This window comes from Gasterosteus aculeatus, chromosome 11 (genome assembly GCF_964276395.1).
Source record: "Gasterosteus aculeatus chromosome 11, fGasAcu3.hap1.1, whole genome shotgun sequence".
NCBI lineage: Eukaryota > Metazoa > Chordata > Actinopteri > Perciformes > Gasterosteidae > Gasterosteus > Gasterosteus aculeatus.
In genome coordinates this window covers 10,709,801-10,732,310 of record NC_135699.1, presented here as the reverse complement: position 1 = coordinate 10,732,310, position 22,510 = coordinate 10,709,801, and the positions used below count along the sequence as shown (strand labels likewise).

General features: G+C 45.4%; 2 protein-coding genes and 1 long non-coding RNA gene across 3 annotated transcripts; 2 read left to right on the top strand and 1 right to left on the bottom strand.

Annotated features, from left to right (window-relative positions):
• Positions 1–1,455: 1,455 nt before the first annotated feature.
• timp2b (TIMP metallopeptidase inhibitor 2b) lies at positions 1,456–8,225 on the top strand. The gene is made up of 5 exons (XM_040191216.2): positions 1,456–1,977; positions 6,378–6,478; positions 6,576–6,681; positions 6,780–6,904; positions 6,994–8,225. Exons 1-5 carry the CDS (start codon positions 1,848–1,850, stop codon positions 7,189–7,191), a joined length of 660 nt encoding a protein of 219 aa, XP_040047150.2. The 5' UTR covers positions 1,456–1,847; the 3' UTR covers positions 7,192–8,225.
• On the bottom strand, positions 2,747–9,738 carry LOC120827969 (uncharacterized). The gene is made up of 2 exons (XR_005713470.2): positions 9,575–9,738; positions 2,747–4,624 (listed from the first exon to the last, which is right to left on the bottom strand). It is a non-coding gene; the product is annotated as an uncharacterized LOC120827969 (long non-coding RNA).
• usp36 (ubiquitin specific peptidase 36) lies at positions 9,035–22,067 on the top strand. The gene is made up of 20 exons (XM_040191207.2): positions 9,035–9,227; positions 11,938–12,203; positions 12,338–12,559; positions 13,228–13,338; positions 14,533–14,635; positions 14,864–14,931; positions 15,612–15,682; positions 15,804–15,886; positions 15,980–16,091; positions 16,189–16,329; positions 16,515–16,615; positions 16,695–16,833; positions 16,934–17,302; positions 17,490–17,696; positions 18,155–18,279; positions 18,397–19,107; positions 19,257–19,486; positions 19,768–19,947; positions 20,055–20,170; positions 20,289–22,067. The coding sequence occupies exons 2-20, from the start codon at positions 11,951–11,953 to the stop codon at positions 20,418–20,420; spliced, it is 3,474 nt and encodes a 1,157-aa protein (XP_040047141.2). The 5' UTR covers positions 9,035–9,227; positions 11,938–11,950; the 3' UTR covers positions 20,421–22,067.
• Positions 22,068–22,510: the final 443 nt, after the last annotated feature.

The window sequence follows — 22,510 nt, the reverse complement described above, 5'->3', positions numbered from 1 at the left end:
ATATGTAAACGGTTGGTTGAGATCCAATTTACCAAGTTCAAGTGGCATGACACAAAAATCCAGGTAAATGATGACGTTTCTCCCTAAAAGCCAGAAGCTGCTGTTTGCTGACGAAGGTAAACATCTCAACTCAAACGCTGAGATGCCAGTATTGTGTTAACAGCTTCCCTCTGCTGTTGCCGAAGGATGCAAACAATTAGGCTTGTACAAGAAAGGGAAGAACCACAAATCATACGGAAACTACATACAAATGTTCCGACTTATAGTGTCTTCACAACTGTGGTAAGATGTTGAAAGGTCAGAGTTACCACAGAGAGGGCGCCTCAATGTAAAAGGTCAGATGGAGGAGAGTCCAGATATTGACTTCCATTAAACAAATCCTGAGGGAGAAGTGATTGGTAGCACGGTCACGTCTGTGTGCTAAGTAGCAGCGGGGGGAACCTGGTTGTCTTTGTGTGTGTGTGTGGGGGGGATAACTAGTTCTTACCTCTCAGAAGTTGCCAAGCAACCAGGAAGATGAAACAGCCTACCACATATCATATCATCTCTGAAATGCAACAAATTTTATTTTGTTTACTTGTTTGTTGTACTGATTAAACTAACAAGATCAAGAGTGTCAATTACAGTAGCTGGCTTTAGAGTTGCTGGTTGTATGATTTTAACTCTATTTATTTGTTTAAAATGGGGTCAACGGTGGCGCATGGGCAGAGAGGAACCAGGAACCACAAGGTTGGCTGTTTGAGTGCCGGCTGCTCCATGTCTCCAACCCCTAATTGCTCCCCTAATTGGCAAAAATGTGAAAGGCCATGGGTCAAAAATGCAATGTAAGTTGCTTTGGATAAAAAGAGACGTGATGGCCGTTACACTGTTACACTGTTACTGATAACAGGCTGCTGGCTGTAGATTCATATTCACCAAACATACACAACAGCATCAATCTTCTAATCCAATGCACAAAGAGGCATTAAAAGGAAACTTTCCTAACTTATTTGGGAAGAGTATACATTTAGGGGGGAGCGTTTCTTTCTTACTCCAAATCAAGGTATCAACAAGTATTTTGTATGTTGTGCAGGTTGTGAAGCCCCCTGAGGCAAATTTGTCAGTTGTGACACTGTATGAATGTATGAATGAATATGAATTACACTGTATGAATACAATTGAATTTGAATGTATTTTTAACACATTAAACAGCACCGCGTCACTGTTTGTGATCCATCACCATTATATAAATAGTAATTTTGCTGATTTCATAAACACAATTATACATTGACAACAACTTTTTTCGATGAAAGGTTATAATTTAAGTTTAAACTGAGTTTAAGTTGCATTAATATGTGTTATCTGCGGGGACTGGAGAAGGGAAAAGTCCAAAGTCAAGTCGTGCACGTGTGCGCGCGTGTGTGCATGCGTGCGCGCGTGCGGTCGAGGTCACTCGCGATCCTCCACCCTCGCCGTGCAAACAGCATTGCGACAGAAGGTGACGACGAGGTTAGGCGGGCGGCTGAGGCAACTCCCGGCAGCCTCTGACCTCCGCGCGGCCGCCGCAGCTCATTGGCTGCGCCCCCGGCGGGGGGGGGAGGAGCCGGCCGCCAGCCCGCCTCCATAAAACGCGGCTGGCCGCTCATCCCGGTGCAGTTGGAAGCGCGACCCGAAGCAACAAGTCCCGCCGAGCTTTCTGAGTGCGACCCTCTCGTGTCCTGCGCATCTCATCCACTGACGGGCGGCGTCTTATAGCAGCTTAGATCGGGGGACGTTTTTCGGTGTCATCTTCCTTGTGTCTCTAGTCTGCTCAGCATTCGTTTATTTCCCACCCCGTCAAATCCCCTCAAATTAAACCGTTTTCCGAGATGACCTGGACGGCGAACAGTGGTCTGGCCACTCTGGTCATCCTGTTTCTGTGGCGAGTGGATGAGATAGCAGAAGCCTGCAGCTGCTCCCCTGCGCATCCTCAGCAGGCGTTTTGCAACTCCGACGTCGGTAAGTTAACTCACGAGTAATCGATGTAAAATCAAGATTTAGTCTCGATTCGTTTGAAAATAAGATTTTTTTTTAATGTATTTGATTTTTTTTGTGTGTGTGTGTGTGTGTGTGTGAAAGAAACTGTAAAGAGGGAAACTTTCCCTACTCTAGTGTTTACAATTATAGGGGAAGGAGGGAGGAATGTCGCTCATCTTATTTCCACTGCCCTCCTCTTTTTCCTCCTTCTGTCTCGACTCATCTGGTTAATCAGACATATAACCAGTGGAGGAATTGAATTATGCAAGAAAAACTCCACTCCAGTGAGTGTTTTTCTTTTTGTGCTTCTTTATACTGCTTCTCCACTACATCTCAGAGGGACATTTGTCTGAGCGCTTATTGTATCATCGCAGCAGATGAACAGTATAACTGTAGGAATTAGCTAAATTAACCTTAAACACCTACGGCAGTAATGCATCAGCACTATTGCTCCACATAAAAGTGTAAAACACTGACAGGGAACTTTAAACATTTATTTAAAGATGTGTTGCTATATAAAAATGGACCAAAGAACATCCATCCATCCTTCCATTGTCAAACCGCTTATCCTGCACACAGGGGGGGGGGGGGGGGGGGGGGGCTGGAGTCACCAAAGGACCAAAGTACAATGTGTTGATAATACTAACAGACATTTTCAAACGGGCTTAATACGATGTGATAATAGAAACAGAAAATGTTGAAAATGTTAAATATTTCAAACAGTTCTTACACGCTCGCTTGCAGAAGCATGTTTGCCACTTTGTTGCCCGTTTATTGAGGCCGATCAGAGTTTTTGTTCTCACACAGTGTGCGATAAACAGCTCAGACGTGGTTGTACATGTTTTATCGTGATGACTGAACTGCGGATCAAGTAATACAGAAAATACATGATCATCCTCAACTTGAGAGCTTTATAGTGCACTTCCTTAACTACTGCTAAATGGCAATTTGATTTGCCCTTTCCCAAAGGTCACATTGATATTTTCCCTCTCATTTTTTTTCTTGCCTATTACAAAACACCGCCTGTTGCTGCCTTTGACACCGGCCTGGAGCTAAAGAGAGTCTTAACAGTGACCAGCCTGTGCAGCTATTTGAATTAGTGGTTTGCTGAGGGTCTTTTTTCTTGGTTGTGGGCTGGCTGCGTGTGTGGTATGTGTACAGACGCTAGTTTATTCAAAGGTTTCTCTTTACCATTGGATTCCATGACTCTGGAGGGTAAAGAAACCGCATTATCCGTCACGCCGGATAGTTTTCTGTAATGGAAAGTCCGGATTTATCAGAAGTTCCTTTTACTTTTTTTGTTGGGATGAATTAAAAGTTGCCTCTATTCAAGGGCAGCCACATAACGAAAGACACACACAAAGCGTGAAGGATGTTGGTTAGTTAAGGAGAAAATGTAACTTTAGCATTTGTTGTAAAAGAGCATAGCCGGCCACTGCTAATAACAATATTATTAATAATAATAAAAACACAAAAAGTATTACATTTGTCTTACTTAAGGAAACAGAGACGTAATTCATGTCATGAGTTTTCCAAAACAGAACTACAACAGAAGGGAACAAGGCTTTCCATCATTTGGTTAGGTGACTCTTTACTAAACTAGACATAAAGACAACCATTGCTTGCGCTCTGCACGCCAGAGAAACTTTAGTTCCTGGTGTACTCTTCTCTGCACCGTAACTCAAAAGTTATTGGCCTACACCCAATATAATGGAGTGTCTATTTCCTAATTGGCCATTTACAACCTGCCAAGTTAAATATATCGTACTTCCTTTTAGTTTTCCGCCAGAAAGCGGCATTTGATTTAGCGGTAGTAGTAATAGTAGTAGGCGGTGGTAGGAGGAGGGACAAAGTAGGTTTTTGATGGATGCTTCGGGTATTTTCCCCTGGTTCAGCTTATAGGCATCAACACTACTGGGTTAGGTTTAGGAAAATGACACGTATGCCTACAATACATGCACGTGTAGTGTAGTATCTATTGTGTGTCAGGGTTTAGCCAAAATTGCATCTGCCATGGATTAACGGTATTTCCTTGCGGTTACTGCTCGGTGAGACATCGCCTTGAGGAAGCCCTACGCGCTGTCAGATAGTTTGCTGAAGTGAAAGTGCTACTTGCGTTGCATAAACGTGGGGTCACAGCGTCACAAACTTAAAAATGGGGAAGAACAGTTCAATTCAGCCGAAACTAGGCATCTGTGGTGGATCGTTAAATTAGTGGGCCCCCAAAACTTCCGTTTTTGAAGAAGAGCTTTTACTTGATGAAGTATTCTCCTTGTGGGAGTCAACATCAAGATGCAGTGAAGAACAGCGGTAGATGTGGAGGTCAAAATCCATGATGAAAAAGTCAGATTAAAAGAAAAGTGTAGTTTGCACCTCTGCTCAGCAGTCACTTATTTCTCTCTCCATAAATTGGACAAAATAAACATTTTACCAGGTCAGTTCTGGTTGTAAACATGTAGTTCCATTGGTTTGCCCTCAAAACGGAGCATAAACCAAAAAAAGAAAGAAAAAAGATTTCCCCCCCATAAATTGAAATCCATCCCGTGGGTCCTCGGCTGAGGCAGAGGAATGTCATATGCTCCGCTCGTTAGTTTCCACTTTTATTTCACAAATCTCTGCGATTGTAGACCTGTGAACAAGAAGGATATTGAGTTATTGAATGGAAGCCAGTTTTCTAACGTTACTTCCACTACTACCGTGTGCTGTCAGTCATTAAAACCCAAGCATCAGCTGTGATAATGCACTGATGGAGCTGGGAATTGTTTTAAATAAAGGAAAAGGATGATGGAAAGGTGGATTTGTGGACACGTGCAAAAGCAAAGGAGTCCATTTAAATCTGGAATGAAATCTCTAGTCTGACCACCTTGTTAATGGATGTAAAGGCCCTGTAAATACATGACATGTATTTGCTTTCATGTCGTTTTCTGTTTTTCAAAGCACTTCAAGGATCACAATACTAACTAGTAACTAGAAAAGGAAATAGTTCCCTTAGTCCCCAGTTTTCTGCGCCGTGATTATTTTAGTTCTTTTATTCCCAGAAAACCTATTCATATTTTTCTGAGAATCAGACGTTATATCACAGAAAATCATATATAGATTACCTTAGAATAAAACACACCATGCCACCTCAAGGAAAACCAAATATAGTTGTGATTCAGTGTAATTGACATTGGAGTCTTTTTAAGCCAAACCCAAATCACTAATGGGGGGGAAAGTCTCTTTTTTTCAGCATGTCGAATGCAATGTAACAATGTAGCACACTAGTAGTGCTGATTGATCTGTGTGCAGGATCTCAAAAACAGATCCATCAGCTCTACTAGTGTGAAGTAGCGCATGTACAGCGTGTTTGTCATTGTTTGCGTTGCTCCAATGCAGCTTTGCGGCCTGCACAAGTGACCTTTCCCTTTCCCAGCTACAGACAAAACCCGACCGCCCTCGTCACTCCATCACTCTCCCCGTCCATGCACACACACACACACACGCACACACGCACACACACACACACACACACACTCACACTCACTCTCCTTTTTTCACAGTTTCTATTTCTACGGGTCGCGTGTTTAGACCCTTAAAAGGAGTTGTTCTCTAAGCCTCTAATTGTCATCAAATTAGGGCACATGTGGCTCGCAGCTCCGTACCTCCATCGTATGAAAAGGGCAAATGAAAAGGCTTGATCTTATTTGGCGGTGGTCCTGAGCAGCCGGTAGCTGCAACTTTGAGAAGGCAGGGACTTAATCTGTGACTTCAGGCGGAACATCTGGTCAGCATTAAATCTGTCGCTATTAGCCTTCGCTCAAAAGCTTGATTTTTTTTTTAATGTGATTTTAGTATGTAAGGTAGTCCCGCAAACGATGCAATAACCGCCATGTTTTTTAAGCACATATTTCTGTGTGGAACACTGGATATTTGAGCTTGAATGCTCGTCGGTATGCCTCTGATGATGTTTTTCCACTTGAACCGTTATATTTTTTTCCCCCCCGTCCAAAGCTCCCTGAAACTGTAAGCTGGAACCTCAGAGTGCGAGAGAGAGAGAGAGAGAGAGAGAGAGAGAGAGAGAGAGAGAGAGAGAGAGAGACCCTTTCAAAAGATTGCTGACTGGCTTCCTCCTGCGTCGGCCCAGGAGCAGCACGCATTCCTCCCTCTGATTGCAGCTGATGAAACACTCATGTTGCCTCTGTCTTCCCAGTACCTAGCACATGCAAGCTCCTCGTATCCAAAGCCGCAGCAATGTGTTGTTGCTGACTGCAGCAAACACGCCGAGGGCCCCCAATCAGATGACAGACCCGGATCCCGTGGGCTTTTTCCATGACTTTGAAACTCTGTCTTCAATCACAGCGAATTCAAATGTGGGTTGTTGTTTTTTTTTCTTCACTTCACAGTTATCAAGGCAAAGGTGGTTGGAAGGCATGCGGTTGACGTCGGCAACGACATCTATGGAAACCCCGTCAAGCAGATCAAATATGACCTCAAACAAATCAAGGTGTGTTGGATAAAGCTGACGTCTTCATGTCAAAACGTTGTTGTTGTTTTTTTGGCCATATGAATCTAAACGCTCTGTTCTCTGCTTGAATTGTCAGATGTTCAAAGGTCCCACCCAGGATTTTGACGCCGTGTACACGCCTCCCATCTCGGCGTTGTGCGGGGTGACTCTTGAAAACGATGGCAAGGAGTATCTTATCACAGGTACAACTTTTACCGCGTCTCAAATCACCATTTTCCCTTAAATGCATCGTCTCACGTTAGGCCTCCATGTCATCGAATGCACTTCTCTTCCTCTTCAGGCAAACTGGAGACTGACGGGACGATGCACGTCACGCTGTGTGACTTCATTCATCCCTGGGAGGCCCTGAGCGCCACCCAGAAGAAGAGCCTGACCCAGCGCTATGAAATGGGCTGCGATTGCAAGGTAGAAATACGAGTGCGAACAAAAAGTCATCAGATGGACCGTTTGTTGTCATTTGGATCCCTGATGTTTGCCCATTCTCCGGCCCTCAGATCACCCGCTGCACCTCCATCCCCTGCATGATCAGCGGCCCGGCGGAGTGCCTGTGGACGGACTGGGTGATAGAGAGGACGGTCAACGGAGGGCAGGCCAAACACTTTGCCTGCGTCAAGAGGAGCGACGACTCTTGCGCCTGGTACAGAGGAGAGGCGTCACCCAAAAAGGATTTCCTGGACATCGAAGACCCTTAACTCCACCGCCGACCAGCAGTCCAAACTTATCTAAGATATAATGCGATACAAATACCAAAAAAAATACACAAATAAATCCTCTTCCTTTTTTTGTTAATAAGGTCTCTGTGTGGAGGTTGTTTTAATTTACAGCACTCGTTATGTGTTTAATCAACAGTCTTGCAGCACTTTCAGAAACTCGTAGGCCTAAATCCAAAGCACTTCCTCAAAAACCACTCGTCCGTCAGCTGAAATAAGCAGATAATCATCACAATCAGTAATGCTGTTTTGGTTCTCTATTTTTAGCTTGTCAGCCAAAAGGTATTTTTTTAAGTGAACTAGAATTCCTATAATATAATACCAAGAGCTCAAAGTGTAACAATTCACTGAATCGGTTGGTTCAGGTATAATAATAACAATAATACGTGGCAATTGGCGCCCTGATTTTTGACAGCAGAGCCATCACAATAATAATACTACTATTCCCAACTATACACACGTCTTCTTCTTTCCTTGATGTGACGAACCTATTTCGATGAAGCACAATCAGCGCTTATGCTAATGTTTTCTTTAAATAATCCTGAACAGACAAGAATTCACTTTGAACACAATTGTCAGAGCAGTCATATTGTCTCTAATGTAACTTTTCTGGAAAGGAGGATTGAATCCTCCATTTTGTACTTATTTTTTTTAATATTACAGCTGTCCTCTTTGTAATGCTTTAGCGTAAGAACCTATTTTATTTAAGAGGGTTAAATGATTCATCACATTCTGTTGAGAAAAAAGAGATCAATTGTGGGCCTGACTGATTGGTTTAAGATATTGTAACCAATCATCTCTTTGCTTGCAGAGCCTTTTATATGACCAGAAAAGTGTTGAGCAAATGCCATGTGACTTTGATAATTATTATGAGAGTGTAAAAAAAGGTTCTTCATTTGAAACTGTACTCAAATATGACGCCTTGTGCTGGTTTCACGTGAGACATTTGAGACGCTCTTTTGCATGAAACAATACTGTACCTTTTGACTATTACATTAAATGTCAAACCCTGTTTAGATATCTTGCATGTGTTCTTTTTTTTTTACATCAATGCTTATTGTGTGCAGATTGACGAGACTCAACTTCATTAAAGAATCAGCATGGCTTTGTTTGCTGGTTGTGTACAGGACCCAGACAGGCACAAAATGTGCAGAAGCCAAGAGAAGGATAAACAAACAAATACATCTCAGTGTCATGTATAATCTGTGTTTTTACACAGTATTAAAAGAGACTTAAAGGCAGGGACATCGACTACTGTGACACTAAAAAGAGCAATCTGCTGCCGCTTAGTGGAAACATCATAATCTGACATTTCACACACATTCCTTCACGAGCCCATCCACGTGCCCAAACACGTAATCATCGCAATGACCGTCGGGGATTTCACGATTATGAAATTAGTTGAGTTAATTGCGGTAAATAGTCCCGCTAGATACCGCGTTCATTTAAATGTGTGCAAGGATGAAATTCAACCGCAATGTTTTCCCAGATGCTACTGTAAGTGGACTCCATCGTCATTATTATCGACGATTAAATTAGAATTAAAAATTAAAATGTGTAGGAGATTTGCAAGCATGATGAACTACTACTTTAAAAAAAAAATCACTAGCAATACCGGAATTAAACCGAGGGAAGCAATTATCAATGGAAGTTGAGCGAATGGCTATGCTTAAAGCATCGAGATGCAGGACTAACATAGCTGCAGCATACAATTTATTGGTGCCCTTTGTTATAACATTAAAAACTGTTTACACAACCCCATTCATGTATCCCAGTGATAACGCCGACCTGAAGCCGCTTTTGGCTTCCTCCCGACAGAGCTGCGCCACTCTCAGCTCTGATTGGCTGATCCTTTCAGCTAAGGCGTGATCCTCTCTCCGATTGGCCTTTCATCCCTGTCAGTCATTGTTGTCCCCGCCCTCTGATAATGCAGCATGGGCGAAAATACCAGACCCAAGAGCTACAGCTGAGGAAACGGACTCCTGTACAATCAACGTTTTCACGCGATTGATCGAAAGGTGAGCGAAAAAAACGCATTTGTAGTGTAGCCAATATCTGTTAGCATATATTTACAAGATAAGGTGGTGAAACAAACAGGCGGGATATGCCTGCTGGGGATGTGTTAGCCACCCGGGCGCCGAGATGCTAACCCACATTGCAACCTAGAGGCTCTCGCCACGTAAGTTAGCTCGGTGGCTAATTTGCTGCTGCTACCGTCCAGCGTAAAAATACCGTAAACGACAGAACGCGCGGCACCGTCACCACTCCGCACCACCAATATCGATCTAACACAGAAGGGTGTATGTGTATCGAAGTAATGACGACGTTTTGTCTCCAAACGCGGGACCGTCCAAGTTGACATTACCGTTAGCTGTGGTCGGTGTTAGCAACCTAGCATTCAAGCTACGTTGAGTGGCCCGGGCTGGTGTACGGAGGCTTGCCCCGGCCGGTGGAGTCGATGACGACAAATTGCGACCCAGCAGAGCTGTAGATCCTCCGCAACGGGAACTTGGGTAACGTTAGTTGTCTAACGAAGCAACAACCATGCAGAGCTTTTTAGAAGTGACAGCAATAGCTGTGCTGCCTTCAGGTGCTCCCTATAAAATCCATCTTTTGCCTTTTTTGTAACCGAGTTGGTTATTACTGTACGAAAACAGCCCGAGCTTTTATCATGCTGTGGTTCATTTAAGCATTGACTTGTCCCGCAACTCTGTCTATTTAGTTAGCAAGCCTGTGAAAAAAAACATTACAATGCTTCAAAACAGAACAGTCATAAATCGCCACAGTTTTAGCTTTTACTTGAAAAAATGTCTTAACTATTTTCATAAATTATTCATATTTTTTCAGCTGAATCGAGTAACCCGACTAATAGTTTCGTCCCTATTTTTTTGTCTGCCCACATGGTTATTTTATGTCTAGATGGTGTCTCCAGTAGAGACATTGGTCTGATGCATTTTCAAAATGCATTTGTTGCTAAATTGTTAATGCGGATCAGGGTGTCTTTTTACTAGTCAACATATTTTGACACCGACACGTTTATTCTATTTAGTTTTTTCCAATCTTCTTATTAACTGTACTGTGTCAGAACCTGAGGATAATAGGATTTCTTTGCTGACGTTGACCTGCAGGGTCCAATGTTGACAACTCCACAGATGTAAATAAGCAAGTTTTATGAGGAGATGAAAGGAGCAGAAGGAGCGAAATGGGCTTCTTTTTTTGAACCAGTGCCAAGAGAGGACATGACAATGAGACATATGGTCATGTTCACATTGAGAGGTCATTACGTATGCAACACACAGAATTTGCTGGAAATGGTTTACCTCGAGATAATGGCTGCACCTGGATGCAGAACTCGTGAGATGACCGTGTTCTATGGAATTAGGACCATTTGAAGTCCTTTTTTAAAATGGTTCACATCTGTGACATCTTTTGGGATTTCGAATTTGCAAATATCCAACCATTCGTCTTAAAATCCAAACGAGGCGTACAGTGTGTTCTAATGTATGTAAGCTGGAGTTGACCTATTGCACCACACATGTGGACAATAGCACTTATTGGCTGACTTATCACTGCTGGCTCATATAACATAAAACAACAAAAATGTCCCTTTCGTGACTGTTCAGGTTACAAACGCAAACATAAAAATCAATATTTTGGTGTGTTTCGTACACGTTAGTTACTATATAATGGGGCAATAAGGCGAATAAGCTGCTGTGGTCAATGCAATGCTATTGCCGCCCGGTCAATCAGTTGCATCCCTGCAGTTATCGGTGTCCCCGTGGGTTCCAGCATTTATGGTTTCTATCCGGATCCGCAGCACGTGAAGGTCATTGTGCCCTTGTGCATACAATGCATGGCGAGCCCTCCTTCCCTCTCTCTGACGTCACTGCCCACTCTGACGAGCAGGGCTCTCACAGCGCTCCGTGCCTTCGGCGCTTTAGTGTCGTGCTACTTTAACGTCTTCGCGGTGTAATGCTCTCACAAGGAACCAGGGCTGGTTCGATGATGTCTCGACTGCGTCCTTATCACAGTGGCACACTGATTTATTCACTCATCCCTCGGTCAGCATTGAGCAAGATTCGCCAGGCTGCTGCCTTTTTTTTTTTGTAGAAAGTGACCCGTCAGTGGTCCATCTGTGGGCTGATTGGCAGACGGCTGTTGTTATCTGCAGGGAAATGCTCCTGGTCCACTCAGACTCAAAGGGGACGACTGAACGGCTCTCATACCACTGGTAACATGATGGTGATAACTTTTGATGACACATGGCTTTACTGAAGGCACATGTCAATTGGGGATAACAATAAAAAAAAAAAAAGCATGAATGCAATCCGAATAACCGCTAACAATTTTTTGCTGGCATTGAACTGTTTACGGCTCATGTGCTCTAATGTTTGTCCTCTAATCTCATCGCCGGCCCTCGCTACGGTACATTACCAAAGCCTGCTGTCTTTCATAACCGTGGGGACGGCTGCCAAGACCCAGTTGGCACCTCGGATGCACACGGTCCTGATATCTCTCGTGGAGCCACGTCATGATGTGTGGCCTTGAAAGGCCGTTATTAAGCACTTAAATTATATATTAGTAATAGAACAAGCCAGTCGTCGTACTGTTGGGTTCGTTTCGAATAGTGTCTTTCTAATAAGATCGTATGGGATTGGTCCTTTTGGGGGAAATGTTTGGCGTAGTGACAAGTTCTGACGCCGACTCTCAATCCAACCTTCTCTGCAGTGATGTTCCAACAATGCCGATTGTGGATAAACTCAAAGAGGCGTTAAAACCTGGACGAAAGGAGACGGGCGATGAGGGGGACCTCAACAAACTCTTGGCTTCCTCTGCCAAGAAGGTCCTGCTGCAGAAGATCGAGTTTGAGCCAGCCAGCAAGGGTTTCTCCTATCAACTGGACAGCCTGAAGAACAAGTACGTGATCCTCAACCCCAGGAATGAGGGCGCTGCGGGGCAGAGGGCCACCGAGCCTGCCCAAATAAAGCGGCACGGTAAGCAAGTTTTTAGACCTGGACCCCCCCCCCCCCCAAATTTCCCTTCTGTCCCCCTGCTGCTGTGCACGAAAGCCTCCGGGGCTGCTGTCCCGGTGGAAACCGCACGAGAATAAAAAGCACCGGTCCCTCAGTTTCAGAGAACACGGTCAGCGGCCAGAGCGACGGCATCCCGGCACCACAGAAGATGCTCTTCCCGGGCAGCAAGCTCGCCCTCAAGTGGGAGGGTGTGTACAGGGTGGGAGCCGGTCTCCACAACCTGGGGAACACCTGCTTCCTCAACTCCACGGTGCAGTGTCTCACCTACACCCCGCCACTCGCCAACTACTTGCTGTCCAAGGAGCACAGCCGCGCCTGTGAGTATTTTGAGTCGTATTGTTCTTAACGCTGCGCGAACCCACGTGGTTTTTAAAAGTACTGTAAAGCGGCGTGTGCAGATGCACGTGGCTGGAAAAAACGCCTGGATTGCAACCCAAAGCAGCCGAAGAAGCAAAAAAAAAAACCCAGCTGCTTCAGTTTGGCCGGTTTGTTTGCACAACAGAAACATTCAGCGGTCTGTGATTTACTGACTTATCTGTTCTTCCAAACCAATAAAGCGAAGATTCACTGGCCTCCGTTTCAGGGCTATAAGTGGTATTGTAAATTAGTAAGTACCCTAAATTATATATATTTCTAAGCCTAGAGTAAGTGGCCCTTTTATCAAATATCTTATCAAATATTGTTTTACAGTACTAAAGCTTTTTTTTTTTTTTTTAAAGGCTTTGATTTGCCCACAATGTTATGAGTGGAAAACCGCCAGAAAAGAGTCTCCACAACCATCACACACACATATCTATGAATTCAATTAGCCTAATTCGACTTTCTTTGTTTTATAAAACATTTTATTGTGTTTCAACGGAACATCATCGTGTTTAATGAGCAGTGGGGCTTCACATTCTGGATCCCAGTACTGTCACAAGAACACGTTGCTGCTCTTCAATCCCCCCGAGTGACTCTGATATTCTCGTCCTTGCCTGTGTTCAAGGTCACCAGTCGGGCTTCTGCATGATCTGCATCATGCAGAACCACATCATCCAAGCCTTCGCCAACACGGCCAACGCCATCAAGCCCGTCTCCTTCATCAGAGATCTGAAAAGTAAGATTTAAGATGAATTTTTCTTTTTGCCTGAGCAGGTCTGTGCCCGTGAGCCTGGACGCAGGTCGTGTCTCGAGTCACGGATGCCCGATTCTTGGTGTGGCGGCTGCGGTACGGGGCCACTCGCTGCAGTGCGAAGGGGGCCGCGTGCGTCTGAGCCCCCGTGTGGAGAGTAGCGAAGTGTGAGGCGCACCGGGACGCGCCGAGGTGCTGTAGTTTCACAGGAGCCTCCCCCTCCCCCACCCACTACCTGCCTGCCTCCCTGCTTCGTCCTGATGTGCTGCTGCAATCATGCCCCCCCCTCCTGCGTCTTTTTTTCTTCTTTTTTCTACCTCTATCCCCCCCCGTTCACCCCTCCCCAATGCCCTCTCTGTCTCCTTGTGACTGCGGGCTGAGCAGCTTTAGCACAAAAATGTACAGTTCAGCTTTTCCCTTCCTTGTAATGCAGGAACGAGCGATGCGCTTTCTTTTCTTTTAGGGTTTCTCTTTAAATTCGTCAAAGCCAGTCGCTCGTCCCTTCCCTGACGTGAAAGCACGTAATGAAAATGAAAAAGATCTGACTCGCTCGTGACCTCCCCCCTCCCTAAAAAAAAAAAAGAAAACTGGTCAATGTCGTCAAAAGGGGTTACAGCAACATCTGGCTCCCTCATTTCTGAGAAGGGCCCTGAACAGGTCATCGGAGCAGAGTGTGTTACTCCTCTCTGCCAGTCAAGTGTGACTCACTGAGTCGTTAATACGCCGGGATGCGATGCTGGGAATGTGAGGATGTGGGGGTGAGCTCATTATCCCAGCGGCTAACACTTTCCCATATTGCTGTTAGGAATTGACGGCGGAGGCAAAGGGTTTAGAGCAACAGTCTCTCTCATGTGAGGCTTTTAGACAAAGTCACTAAGTGACTGCGCGCCGCTTACGAGAGGCACGAGCGTCATTTTAAGCACCCTGACTAATCGAAGCCGCAATACACCGGCTACTCTGAATGCCTTTAGAAATACAGACGGGCCCGTTTTCCTTTATTGACGAGTACATTAGTAACATTAGCTGTCAGAGCATTTGATGTCAACCATTCATGCAATGACTTCAGTAATTAAAGTAGCTACGCATGGAAGATTGTAAGAAAGCCCTAAATGTATGTGAATGCCGGTGCTCTTGTGCAGAGCACAAAGATAACATCTAACCTGCTCTTGTCTCCCATAGAAATAGCCCGGCATTTTCGCTTTGGGAGCCAAGAGGACGCCCATGAGTTTTTGCGCTACACCATCGACGCCATGCAGAAAGCCTGTCTCAACGGCTACCCCAAGTAAGGCTCTACGCTGGCTCTTCAGGAGCGCTGAAACTCTCAGCGAGCAGTCAGCAGAATGTCAGGCAGCAGCTCGGAGTAAAGCGCTGAAGGATGTTTTGTGCCTTTTGCACCAGACTCTTTCTTGCTTAAGCTGCTGCCGCTTTGGCTCAAGCGGCAGAAAATAGATGTCTCGTTTTCTTTTTTTCTTCCCTGAATGTCTTTTTTGATTTTTCTTCCCGTCTGTAGGCTTGACCGGCAGACCCAGGCGACCACGTTGGTGCACCAGATCTTTGGAGGCTACCTCAGGTCAAGAGGTAACGCATTCCCCCAGAAAGAAAGAAGGAGAAAACCTCCACAGCTGTGCACTTTTTGTGACTTTCTATATATGTTGCTTTTGGTATTGCGTATTGATCAGTCGCCCATCAGACTAAACCAATGTTGGTGTTCACAAAATATACAATATGCCTAAAGCGGCCTGCTAAAGTTCACACATGCAGATTCAAAAGTAGCAGGATGTTTCTGTTACTAATGCTAATGTTATTCCAAAAGGGCCTTAACTGCTACCTAACCCGCCAAAAATAAATCAAATTAATCCTTTAAATTTCTCTACATCACATTACGTGCGGTTAGACTGACAGCGACAAGACCTGCATTGACCTTTCAGCTCATTGATACTTGACACATTTACCTCCGAGTGCTCGGGGATCTTAAGTTCAATCCGCACATGCATTCTCAAAAAAGGCAGTAGCTTTGAGTATTTTATGATGGTCCTATCCGAAATGTAAACATTGAGAATAATGCTAATATAATAATGAATGAAGGCGTGTTTGATGGGAGAGTAAGGGGCATTTGCTCTGAGGTTCTTGGCACTCTTGTGTTTACAGGAAGTGAAGCGGAGGCGGGTGAAACAGTCCTGTAATTGATGACATTACCATTGTGTTTCTTCAGAATCGGCCCCAAGAGAATCACATTTGTTTTTAATTGTGTCTTTCAGTGAAGTGCTCTATTTGTAAAAGTGTGTCAGACACATATGACCCTTACCTGGACATCGCTTTGGAGATTCGAGTACGTTACTCAAGATCTCAATCTAACTTTAAATACCATGGAAATATTATATAAATAATAAATATACATGTCCTATCCCTTCCTCTGCAACACCATGTGTCCCTCTGTTTTTGTCTGCCAGCAATCGGCGAATATTGTGCGAGCCCTGGAGCTGTTTGTTAAGCCTGACATGCTAAGTGGGGAGAATGCCTACATGTGTGCAAAGTAAGTGTAGTTTTATCTCCTCTGGCAGCATCGTAGAAAAAGCGCATGTTCGTTTTAACATGATTCATATTTCAAATCCTTGATTCTCGACAGGTGCAAAAAGAAGGTGCCGGCGACCAAGCGCTTCACGGTCCATCGGACGTCTAACGTGCTGACGCTTTCCCTCAAGAGGTTCGCCAACTTCAGCGGGGGGAAAATAACAAAGGTGCACAAGTTATTCTCACATTATCGACCGTTTGGGAAGAGCTGTCGGATATTTCATATTCACGTCGACCTTTTTATTTATTTTTTTTTTTTTTCAGGACGTCGGCTACCCAGAATTTCTGAACATCCGCCCCTACATGTCCCAGAGCTCAGGCGATCCTGTCATGTACGGCCTCTACGCGGTTCTGGTGCACTCCGGCTACAGTTGTCACGCTGGCCACTACTACTGCTACGTGAAGGTAAGACGAGCTGCAATACGCACGTCAAGATCTGAGGAAAAAACCCCTTGAGGTGAGCTGCGATGAGATTAGAAAGAGCAGCTTGTTGGTAGTGTGGTCGGGCGTAAATCAATAAAGATTTAATACATTTCACACCCTGCTCCATTTTGAAAGTGTTTTTTAATCTCTTTGTTGTTTCTTCTTAGGCAAGCAACGGACAGTGGTACCAAATGAATGATTCAATGGTGCACTGTAGTAACATCAAAGTGGTCTTGAACCAGCAGGCTTACGTGCTTTTCTATCTGAGGTGAGGCGCGTGAGATCAAACAAGACGTTGCCTGGATCCATAATTAAATAAAGCAGAGTCTGTATTTGTGTCGTCGCAGGATCCCCGAAAGCAAGAAAAACGCAGATGGACAGACCGCCAAGCACGGCATGTTGCATTCTGGGAAGAACAGCGTGTCCTCTGAACAGATAAGGAGGGCCAACCTGAACGGGCCCCTCTCCTCGCCGCAAGTCACCAAGGTAAAACTCCAGCTGACCTCCCTCCCCCCACCCCCCGCTCGCTCTCGCCGTTTGTGTTGATGCGTACCAGGGATCCTCATTACAACGCTCCTCTTTTCAGAAACTCGAGCCCGCGCAGCTGCGTAAGATCCAGTCCGTGGATGGCGGCCTGGGCCTGCCCTTTGCCAGGAACGGGGTGAGCGCTCCGCCACAGCCCAGACTCTCCAGCTGGGCGTCCTCCTCCAACGGCCCGCCGAAGCTGCCCGGTGGGCCCGCGGTCATCGAGGAGCCCTTCAAGAAGCTGAAGAAGCCATCTCCCCAGGGGCAGGGGCCGGCGTCCCGGGGCATCGCCGCCGCGCCGCCCGCCAACAACGGGGTGGGCAGGGCGGAGGGAGACAAAAAGCAAGGTGGCGAGGGAAGGGGCATGTCGGCGTCTACCTCGTACAAGTCTTTGTCTGACTCTTCTTCTGCCGACACCACCGACTCGAAGGTAAGAATTTGCAGTGTGATGGACGTATTTTTACTCATCTGATGATATCATGAAAACTTAAAACCTAGTGTGTCTTCAAGATGCTTACTAACTATTCATATTGCACACTTTCACGATGTGATTTATCAAGCTGCGCAGAAGCGTGACCGCGGCCTGGTTGCCTTTTTTGTTTTTGTTTTCGTGCCAGGACTCGGCGGGTGCCAGGAGTGCGCCAGCGGGAGAGACTCCCTCCACCCCGCGGAAAGGCTCCAACGGCGTGGCGTCTCCGGCCAAAAGCGCGGAGGAGCAGAAGACGGCGAAGATAAAATCCCCGGCTCTCAACAACATCACGTCCGAAGCCACCAGCGCCATGTCGCCGCCGCCGGCCAAGAAGCTGGCCCTCTCCGCCAAGAAGGTGAACTTCATACCCGTCCACAGCCGCCGCCGCCGCCGCAGCAGCAGCGCCTCCGGTCTTAGTGAAAGCTCACACGTTGGTTTCCTGTTGCCTCACTCGACACTGCTAGTCCAGATTTGACCCTTGATTTCAGTTAGTAGTTTAATCAAGGCAAGTAAACCCTCCTTTTCTCGTTAGATTCTCTCCTGTGTGTAATGTGTAACTTCTCCGGTGTCCCGTCTAATCAACCACATGGTAGCACTTGTTTAGAGTTTGTCGTCGTCTTCTTTCAGTTTGTTCTTTTTTTCTAACCATTTCTAATTCTTCTCTGCCATACCCTCTCCTTTTTGTTTCCTCCCTCCATCTTTTCCCGTCATTCCTTTTTTTTTTTTTTTTTTTTGGATTGTTATTTTTGTCACATTCATGGCTATTTTTTTTTTTTTAGACCACCAAGTTTTTATTTATGTCGATAACTGCAGGCTCGCAGCCGGAGACCGAGCAGCATTGATGCTCCGCCCTCTTCGCCGCGCCAGCTGTCCAGTGACCCCACGCATCACAATCAACTTAACCCCTTCACCTCCGCCTCACCTAGTCACACTCACAGGTATGAACATCACACACACACACACACACACACAGTGCCCAGGAAATGCAGGTCTGTCTTCCTCAAGCGCAAATCGTCCGGGTAAATCCAGATATTTTTCTTTTGTCGTCTCCTCAGAGCTGGTCCATTCCATTCACCTAAAGTCCAGTCATCGCCTTTTGCCCACTCAAGTGGATCCTTCAAACAGCAGAGCCCTCAGAAACAGTCCCTTCCCTCCTCACTGCAAAAACAACACGCCGGCCTTTCTATTAAGACCAACGGGCTTCACAGCGCCGGCCCCAAGAGCCCCAAGTCTTCCAACAACCTCAGCCACGTGGTCCAAGAACCAGACCTCAACAGCGCTCAAACGCTCGACGAAAGGAAGAAGAAGAAGAAGAAGAAAAAGAAGCGGCGCCATTCCGAGGTGGAGGCTGACCCAGAGCCAGAGGCTGACCCAGAGCCAGAGGCTTCCCCGGCTCCGGTGGTGCAGACCCAGCCCCCGGAATCGGCCAACGAGAACAAGCGCAGGAAGAAAAAGAAAAGGCGAAAGACGGAGCTCGAAGACGGAGGGACAGTTGAGGAAAGGGAGTGTGTCCCGTCCCATCTAGACACATCAAACCAGGAAGAGGATTGGTGTCAGGGCGGCATATGGAGTCTAACGTCGCATCCAGGTACAGAACAGTCCGAGCCAAAACCCCAGTCGGCTTCCGCACCCCCAACGCAGCAGGAGTCGAGTCAGGAAGAACAGGGAAGGGAATCTTTCAAATCGAAGAAGAAGAAGAAGAAAAAGAAAAAACAGCTGGTGGAGGTTCTGCAGGGGACGACTTCAGCGTGCTCTGCACCAGAAAGGTGGGTGGAACTGATGGACATTTTTGTCCAAAATGTGGAATTTTTAGACCGGGAGATAAAACTTTGTGTGTAACAGCCAGTTGACTTCTAGTAGCTCTAACAAAGCAGCGCGGCGCAATAAATTCACCACGCCTTTCCCCCCCCATCAGCACTTCTGAGACGAAGATCGCCGCCACTCCGAATGATACGGGAGATTTGGAAACATTGAAAAAGGAATCTAAGGGGAAGAAGAAGAAAAAGAAGCGGCTAAAAGAAGAGGTTCGACTGTGGGAGGAGAGCAGGCGATGCTCCGACGGGCAGAGCGAGGAGCCCGAAGCAGCGGAGCCCCCCTCCAAAAAGAACCCCACAGAAAACGGCGTAGTAAGGAAACACGGTCTAGGTATGCGAGCACACTCACAGCAATATTACACATGCAGCCATACAGCGTAAACTGCAGTGAGAAATAGGCAAGCTGGTTTCTATGCCAACACAAGACACAATGCCCGTCTGCATTGATTAGAGCCATCTGCCAATAACCGCTGCGCCACCACAGCTTCATTAATGTCCCCATTCCTTTCACCACTCTCCAAGAGAACATGGTCTATTGCAATTAAAGGATTCCAGATTTCCTTTTTTAAATGTATTTATTTATTTTTCTACCTTCCATTGTTTTCCATCCAGCCAAAGTGGTAGTTTGGGACAGCCACGTGAAGGACGGCTTCAAGCGCAGCCGGGGGCCCGCGGCTGATGGAAGTGGATCGGGAGACGCCCCGACTCCTGTGGGCTGGGACGGGAAGAAGACTAGTGGGGTGGTGGAGGAGCTGCTCAGAAACTCCTCAGACAAAGCCTACGGAGCCAGCGGTGAGACTCGCACATGCACACACGTGACTTGGATCATTTCTTTGACAATTTGCAGCAGAAATATGTTTTTGTATGTGTTTTATAGTTGTTGTTTTTGTCTTCTCTAGTCCTCAGTTGGGACGGAGAGGTCTCTGCTATCAGTAGAGACGCGGCTGAAGATGTCCGCCACGCCAGGTGTGACACTGTGATCGATGAGTGGGATGAAGACTTTGATAGGGGAAAGGTGAGAGTACAAAAAGTAGATGAGAATAATGTATTGAATCAAAGTGTTTGTGTCCGTTAAACCTTAGGCTAAGCTCACTGTCCCTGAACCGTAACTTCTGTTTTGTTCAAATGAACAGGTAAAGAAAATGAAAAACTATAAGAAAGAGAAGTGGAGAAATAACGGCAGCATCTTCCAGAAGATCCAGGACCGGCGAAGCAAGTGGTCTGTGACACCTGGAGGAAAGCGGGGTTTTGGAGTCCGTCGATGAGAAGCTGTTGAGGTTGTGCTGATTGGAAATAGACAACAATACTGTATACCAAATGTCTGTACTTTTTCTTTTTTGTTTTCCTTTTTATGTTTTAATTCCTGAAATAAGAAGTTCCGAAGCAGGATACTGGCAGTCAGACGGACCCTTTTATCTCCATTAGCAACAAACATGAAATGTCTTCTTCTGGCTTTTTAATTCAAATACCAGACGGCTCAAGCTTCTCTCTGCATGCAATATTTACCTGAGACCCCGACACCTCCATGCCAAACAAATATTTATGCTGGCACCCTATGAGCCGTTGCCCAAACGATCTTGACCTGTGACCTTATGAGATAAAGTATACCTGCCATGCTTTGACTGACAAAGCAGATATTCAGAGTCATATATTTGAGAATGAAAAGGTTTTTTTAACCGTACCCTGAAATTATTCTACTCCAAATTTCAAAGACGTGAAATAATTTAATAATTAGAACATGTTATTTTTTTAATAACTGATTTTCCTCTTTTATTCTTATCTGCTGTCTTTATTTTGCAGCAGTGCCTCTGCCGCGTGGCTCGTTTTTAAGAACCACATCTTGCCTTTATTTTGGTGAAAAATTATGCTTAAAATTGCCACTTTCCCCTCTAAAGACGTATGTCTAAATTGGTTCTAAAAATGGCTATGGCGAATTTTTGTTTTTCTTTTGGTTATGCCTTTTTTTTTTTTTTTTTGCGGGAAAGAGGAGGGTCACATTTTATACTTCAGGAGCCGTGTTTGGGATGGGACTGCCACATGCCCAATGCCCCCCCCCCCCCCCCCCCCCACCCCCTCTCTCTCTCTTGTATCTTCTATCTCTATGCAATTTACTGATGTTCATGCTGGTCACCTGGAAACTGGGCTAAGACTCAGGAACCCAGACATCCTGCATCCCAACTCCATCAATGATCCAACTCCCCGGTTCATGTTCGATTAGTCCCTCCCCCGGGGGACTGACATTTTACATCTTGTACATCCTGTAGAAACTGTTTTATACTAAAGCATTTCAGGTGTGGACACCATGAGATCGTCTCTCACCGATCCGGGCACAGATGCGTAGAGGAACCAATGTTATGACAAACTGCTTGTCCAGCGTGGAAGCCTGTACAGTCCATCTTGTGCCGTTTCCCCTTCAACGCTGTAAAGATTTGCTCATGCATTTCTTTTTCATTCTAGAGATGTTGCCTTGAATTGGCTATAAAAAGATGTAGGATTTAGTGTTATAAATATATATAATTTAAAGATGAAAAGACGATGATTCTTTAATGTGCTACTAATACCTGGATCAGTTGGTGGATGTTAACTTGACAATTAATCTGCAAATGTGTTCGATCATTTGTGAGCGTGTTCTGTTGTCAAGAGGTTCCCTGTGTCACTGTAGAGACTAGGACTGTCTCATTTCCACAGGACGTGTTTGTGGGCTGTGAAATCAACATGGGGAGTCACTCTCAAACTGACACAGAGGAACATTTATCTTTGTGAATGGACGATTCACATGTTTGCATTGATGGCTCTAAATTTTGCACCACCTTTTTCTGACCAGGCAGGAGACCTTTCATAATGAAAGGGGCTCCTGCCACACTATAGTTGATGGCTATGAAGGTGCAATAAAGTTGACTTTTGTGAGCTGATTATGTATTATTCTTTTTCCTTGTCATTTAATAGCATGTGGTTATGAAAAGAGGTCATTTCCAAAAGTTATTTGCTGTAACAGTCTTCTGTCCCATTTGAACAACAAAAACCGCTCTATCATAATGGCTATTTTTTCCATTCAGAAGCCGAGGCTTAACACACATATGGCGTCAGAGATCCCGAAAGCCTTAAGCAGCTTTAGTCAATATTTTTGAGCGAATATTAGACTTAAATTCACCAGTCTCCAAATAAATAATGCTGATGCTGCGTAGCGACGGATTTGTTGGCAACATCAAGTGTAATGAGATGAAATGTGTTCACTGTTGGCTGTTGCTTCCCCCAAGTGGCCGGGAAAAAGAACACTGTCCAAAGAAGCGATGCCAAAACCTGCAGAATTTAATTCCTGTAATAATGAAATCTCATGATGAACAATGTAAATAAT